The sequence below is a fragment of the Acyrthosiphon pisum genome, chromosome A1 (genome assembly GCF_005508785.2).
Source record: "Acyrthosiphon pisum isolate AL4f chromosome A1, pea_aphid_22Mar2018_4r6ur, whole genome shotgun sequence".
Lineage (NCBI taxonomy): Eukaryota > Metazoa > Arthropoda > Insecta > Hemiptera > Aphididae > Acyrthosiphon > Acyrthosiphon pisum.
In genome coordinates, this window is record NC_042494.1 from 18,258,052 (window position 1) to 18,264,572 (window position 6,521).

Genomic DNA, 6,521 nt, shown 5'->3' on the forward strand with positions numbered 1-6,521 from the left:
AATTCTTATCGCTTCATTAGATCAATTGGTATGTTTGGCATAGAAATTTATTTGTTTCAATATAATTCATATAAAAATATTAAATTTGCAAAAAAAATATGCCAATAACAATTTTTATCTTTGCATAACATCATAAAACACATTTATATCAAACTAGATTCTTAATATTACATTAATTTTTTAAAAATATGCAATTGCATTTAGTTCTGAGTCTTAATCATAATACACTGATTATTGAATAAATATTTATGGTATTCATTTTTACTAGTAAAATTAGACTTATGTATTAGATACCAATACATTTTACTGAAATATAGTATATTAATTTCTCATCACTATTAACTATTTTAATATTGATATGCAAATTTTTATAAGCAAAATGTTTGGTTCATTATTTAATAAATTAGGAAAAAATACTAGTTAATAGAACGAAATTAGGTTGAAATACTTTTATGTTTTCCGGTTTATTAATTATGCCTGAAACTGTTCAATACAAAATTGTATTTTGGTTCCTTGTGATTCTGTTTTATCTATTATATAATGTAAATAAAATAACTTTTTCAAATATTTGAACTATTTTAATATATATAAATTCACTGCCATTTTTAGGATATTTTTAAGTAGGGAGTCACCACATATATTATCTATATTATGTAAAATAATTTGGTTTATTAAAATTGTACCTATACATAATATAATTACTATAAATATTTAAGATTCAATTAAAAGCTCCCATTCAAGATAATTAATATTTAATATTTAATAATACCTTGTAGGTGCCAGCAAGTAATAACATATTCTAGTTTGATGCTGAACCACACTCCCCTTGTATATGCCACTACATTAAATTACGTTTATTGTAAATAGTCAGTGCACTTTTTATTATTGATATCTTGAGTTTGATACATTCAATGTATGAGTATAAATAAAGATATTTATGATCAAAAAATTAAATTAATTTGGTCTGTAGTCTATAATTCTGTATATTTGTGATGTGACTAATATTTTATTCTAGCATATTATCTCCCAGCGTTTATTTACAATTTACATAAAAAATTTTATATGTGTGTACAGTGACATAGTATTGTTAAAACAAACTGTAATTATTTAATTTAAAATAAAGAGCATTTACTTTTTGTTATCTTGCTGATGGTATTGTTCTCAAGTGCAATGAGCTTATACGCAGTTGCCATAATGTGACTGATTTTAAAACTCTTATCTGCTATAGCAACCATACATGTTTTAATTTGATACTAATATCAGTAATAATTTGAGTATAATTTCTCTCTTAATAATTAATAAATTCATCCAGTGTTATTTTAATATTTCTTATTTATACAAAATAAATCAAAGTAGTAATTTAAAAACCATTAAATTATTTTAAGTTGTTATGTAAATATTCATGTAATATCACATTTAATAAAATGGGAGACATAGTTATGTCTCCAAAGTATCTCTTACAACATAAGGGTTATGTATATTTTGGTATTAAAAATCCTTCAATTATTCCATTTAATTTTTCTCTTGTTTGACATTTAACATTTTTAGACAACGATTAATTTACAAATTTATTGTTGCAGACATGTTGGACACATTACGGCCTTCATCTCCAAAACCCGGTCATCCAGAACGTATCGGTTCTTCAGTATCTCCTTCATCAGGCAGATCACATTCGCGCGGTGTAGAAAGGTTCCTCAAAATAAATGTCAGACACATCACAGATGGACAAGTACGACAAAAATCATATTTACAAATATAAAACTAGTAAAAATAATAATGCAAATTTGTTATAGGGTGTGGTGGGTGGTGTATTGTTGGTCACTCCTAATGCTGTCATGTTTGATCCAAATGTCTCTGACCCGTTGGTTATTGAACATGGGCCAGAATCGTATGGTGTCATAGCTCCTATGGAATTTGTAGTGAATGCTGCCATATATTATGATATAGCACATATGAGAGTTGCTGGACCTTACCAATCAACAGGGTATGTTATTTAACATATATAAATAGTAGATGATACTTATGATTTTTATATCCAAGTGTTAAATAATTTTAGAAGTGAAAATGAGAATGTTACAAAACCAGCAATTTATCATTTATCTCCTGTTCTTAAATCTGAAACAATGGAAGACAGTGAACATAAGTCTCCAACAATGTTAACTACAATGCAAACTGATTCATTGGACAGTGCAACATTAGATTTACAGATATCTCCTGGAGGTCGAACTGATTCTCTCTTGGCTAAGGATGAAACTTTTCCAGAACTTAGGTAATTTAAATTATATCTATTAACTTAATTACATATTATATTTTAGTTCAAAAAATTTAAAAAATCTTTCCAGATCTTCAACTGAAGACGAAGAAGAAGATGGTAGCATTTGTTCATGCAACGCACAGAGAAATGATGGAGCTGCATTTCCAAAAGCATTTGATCGTGATCTAGTCACACCAAGTCCCATGAATAGACCTAATGATGCATTAGTTAGTTTTTTCATTAATTTTTTATCTACTTATTAATTTATTATTGAATGTAATATTTTTATTTTAGAAGAGATCAGACAAAGAATTGGCTATTGAACACATTGCTAATGAAGACGATAGGCCACTTTCTTCGATGTCAGCAGAACAAGATGCTGTTTGTAGTATACGTAATATGGAGCAGCGAAGGCAATCATCGATTGACCAACACTGGGCAATGCCAAATAAAGTCAGATCTCTTGATGACGAACCTCCTGTTCATCATGCAGTACAAGGTATTAAATTTTGAAAATGTACCTATTACTTTTGTTTATGGTATAAGTTATTTACAACTTGTAAAAAAATTCCTTAACATTTAACATTAATGTAGATTTGGAGTTATATGTGGAGTCATAATTAGTAACTTTGGTAATAATTGTATTAATTATGTATCCTAGAAACAGTTGAAGACTCTGAACCATCAAGTGGCTATCTAGTAAAGCAATCATGTCATGATTCGGGCATTGATATTCGAGATCCACCTGTATTACCAATACCTCGTAAAACTGTTTATTCTGATGCTGATATACTTTTATCAGAATCTGAGTTTCTTCCACCAGTGTCTGTCATACCATTGTCTTCTGACCATCTTAATGACGCAGTTCAACTACGTAAAAAGAAAACTACATCAGTATCATTTAGTTTGGAAGATTCTAAAGAACAAGATTCTGTAGGTGCAATAGAGGTTCAAAAGGTTGATGAACAAGCTGAAAAACAGGCTCAGGAAACTAAAAAAAATAAGGTTGATATACTGTTGTTATAATGTTTTTGTTAAATTTTGTTAAAGATTAAAACTAATATAATATACATATTTTTAGATGTTAAAAAGGCTTTCTTATCCCTTATCTTGGATGGAAGGATTTACTGGTGATAAAGATAATGAAAAAGAACCATCAGTACCATCTTCAGCTGAATCATCTCATCTATCTCATTCATCCAGTGTGTTCTCTAAAGTTTTTTCAAGGTAAATATCTATATTTAATTTAAAACAATTTTAAACACACACTTTTCTTTATTAATATTTTTAAGCATCTTTTATACATTAAATAAAAAAAAAAATTGTAGAATATAATAATTTATTTTACATGGCACTTTTGTAAATAAAATGCGTACTAGGATATACACACACTTTTTTTATTACACACTATTAACTAGCATCTCCGTAGGAGAAGCTTCTATAGTTTTCATATTTTATTGTTTGTATTATTGAAATTTATAAGGAAAGTATTATGAAGTTAAAATAAAATTTTGATTTCTAAAAACATATCCAAAATATATATGTGTATTGGATATATTTTTATATAAATTGATGGTTTTATTATAAATTTGTCTATTTCATTTTGAAACCAATATGAGAATAGATATCAAATAACTATTTTTTATTAAACCACTCTTAATGATAATAACGAACATAAGCTTTATATATTTATATTTTATTTGGACTTTTGGGAAAGCAATTTTTATCTCAACAATTGTATTTAAGCATTTGTTTAATGCTAATTTGAAAGCATTGTTGACTTGAAGCTATTAAACTTTAATTTTTGTTGCCATAATTATACACTCAAGTGAAATGTAGATTACCCAACAATTATAATATTAGTTGGGCTTACATTAGTAGTTTGTATTATTAACAATGTTTTATTTATTTTTTTTTTTGTTTTTGTTAATAATAAAATATCTATTTATTTTTTCCCTACACAACTTTTTGCAAAATTGTATTTCTCATTCCAATTAATTCCATTGAATTATTACTTTTGATGATTAATGATAAAAAAAAACCAAGAGAGAGTTCACTTCTTAATTTTAGATTGATTGAATATGAGAAAATAAACATAACTCATTAATAAGCTAAAAATTAAGACCTTGGGGATTGAATTTATTAAATAATGAACTTTATATTATTTGATATTTGTATTTATAAAAAAATTATGAAGAGATCAAATTGAACCAGAGTTAATTAAAAAGTGTAGTATGAGGATATGATGATAATTTTGTATTATTGCTAAGCTCACCAATAAACATGGTGACTGATTTTGGTTCGGGTCTGTTCCTAATGAAAACACCGAGCGAGGAGAGTGGGCGATTCCAGTTCCCGCCACCTCAGGACTCTTCGCCCGCCCCGCCTTCGGCCACCCCATCTAAACGTGAAGGCCTCGCTGGCTTCTCGCCGTCATCAATTATTAACAGCGTAGGGTAAGTGGTCACACACTGTACCCCTAAATTTCTATCTGTCATTGATATCATGGTGATGTTATGTGTGTCCCTTATCCTGCCACCAAAACCACTTAATGTAGTATTTTTTTTAATGCAAGTTCTAGTCTTAGTGCATCTATTTTAATCATTAGAATGCCGTACAATTATTATTATTATTATTATAATTATTTTTTTAATTTATACTTTATGTACACTTTTAAATTATTATAATTATTAGTTATATTTACCTATCATATGTTATAAATTATGGTATTAATATATTATAGTTAATTTTAAATGATATAATATACTTTTGATTATTATAAAATCGCTTTATTCTTTTTACAGTAATATATTTTTATTAATATGTTATTATGTAAAAATATTATTTTAATTTTTTATTATAATTAAGCTTTGCTGATTTATTAGTTATTATGTTTACAACAAAAATATACATTTTGTACATAATCAAATTTTTTACTTTATTTTTATTTTGTTTATTAATACAAGTTTTTATGATTATTAAAGGCGTTCGTCAGTCACTACCTTTATACGCCAGCAAAACAATAGCTCAAACAGCCGTTCAGATAGCCAGAGCACTTCAAAAGCTATGCAACCTAAATTAGATTATCGAAGTATGGTATCTGTAGATGACATGCCTGAACTTTTTGTATCTTTTGAAAGTGAGTGTATTTACTATTTGTATACAAACACATCGCTTTTCCATCTTTTACCATACTAAGATATTTTATTCAACAGAATTAATTCCAAGACCCGTCCATACATTTGAAGAACCACCACCTCTTTATTTAAGGCTACGAATGGGTAAACCAAAAGACAAGAAAATACCAAAGTCAACGCCAATCATGTCATATGGCAAGAAAAAGATGAAGCCAGAATATTGGTTTAGTGTTCCTAGAAACAGGTAATGTTATTATGTTAATTATTTATTTATTGTTTACAATGAACTCTTTACTTTAATTTGAATTAGTCTTGTAGCAGTTTTTAATAAAATCATATTTATTGTGATAAATCTATAATATAAAAACATTTAAATTTAAATTTATTAAAATAATTTTATCTAAATTAAAAACTAATCATTTTATCGAACAGTAAAATTTGCATTGATCACTTATTAAAGAACTAAATATAATTTAAAGTTAGTTATATTTTTCCTCTTTATTTACTAAAACCAGATAAAAATATAAAACAAACTAATAGATAATAATATTAATTGTTGGTATGTATAAAAAAAGCATGTTAATAAAGCTTTCTTAATTTTGGGTTCTCCATAAATTAAAATTAAATAACATTGAAAATCACAAATAAAGAAAACTTTATTTTTTGAACTGTTTTATAAACATTTTCTATTCATTCTATTCACTAACACTATTCATAACTATCTTTCCACATCTAAAGTCCTGTTATTTGCTGATGATATCAAAATTTATCATAAAATTTCTTCTCTTTCTGACTGCTTCCAATTACAATCTGATCTTGGCTCCTTCTGTAAGTGGACCCAACGTCTAGGGCTTACACTAAATCTTAATAAATGTCACTTCATGAGCTTTAGTAGGAAGCGTGTTCCTCTTATCCATCCATACTCTCTAAATGGCTTTCCACTTAAACGTGTTTTCGAGGTTAAAGATCTTGGTTTCTACCTTACTCCTACCCTTTCTTTTGAAAATCATATTAATAAAACTATTGGTAGAGCTCTAAAAGTACTTGGTTTATAAAGCGCAACACCAGACTATTTACATCCATCCCTTGCCTTCGTGCCCTCTACTTCTCTCTAGTACGCTCACTCTTGA

The 6,521-nt window shown here is 27.4% G+C and overlaps 1 protein-coding gene across 12 annotated transcripts in view; it reads left to right on the plus strand.

Moving 5' to 3' along the window:
- The window catches only part of LOC100161626 (oxidation resistance protein 1), a 190,348-nt gene that overhangs the window by 168,231 nt on the left and 15,596 nt on the right, over positions 1-6,521 (plus strand). For 8 of the 12 annotated variants that reach the window (XM_029486764.1, XM_008186202.3, XM_016805528.2 and 5 more), the window contains 10 exons: positions 1,581-1,729; positions 1,794-1,984; positions 2,057-2,269; positions 2,343-2,481; positions 2,549-2,753; positions 2,916-3,259; positions 3,336-3,481; positions 4,525-4,710; positions 5,239-5,393; positions 5,470-5,635. In XM_029486764.1, coding sequence (XP_029342624.1) covers positions 1,581-1,729; positions 1,794-1,984; positions 2,057-2,269; positions 2,343-2,481; positions 2,549-2,753; positions 2,916-3,259; positions 3,336-3,481; positions 4,525-4,710; positions 5,239-5,393; positions 5,470-5,635 — 1,894 coding nt within the window. Of the gene's footprint in view, positions 1-1,373; positions 1,486-1,580; positions 1,730-1,793; positions 1,985-2,056; positions 2,270-2,342; positions 2,482-2,548; positions 2,754-2,915; positions 3,260-3,335; positions 3,482-4,524; positions 4,711-5,238; positions 5,394-5,469; positions 5,636-6,521 lie in introns of those variants that run through there. The other 4 variants (XM_016805529.2, XM_016805530.2, XM_016805533.2 and 1 more) reach the window with 3 other exon arrangements.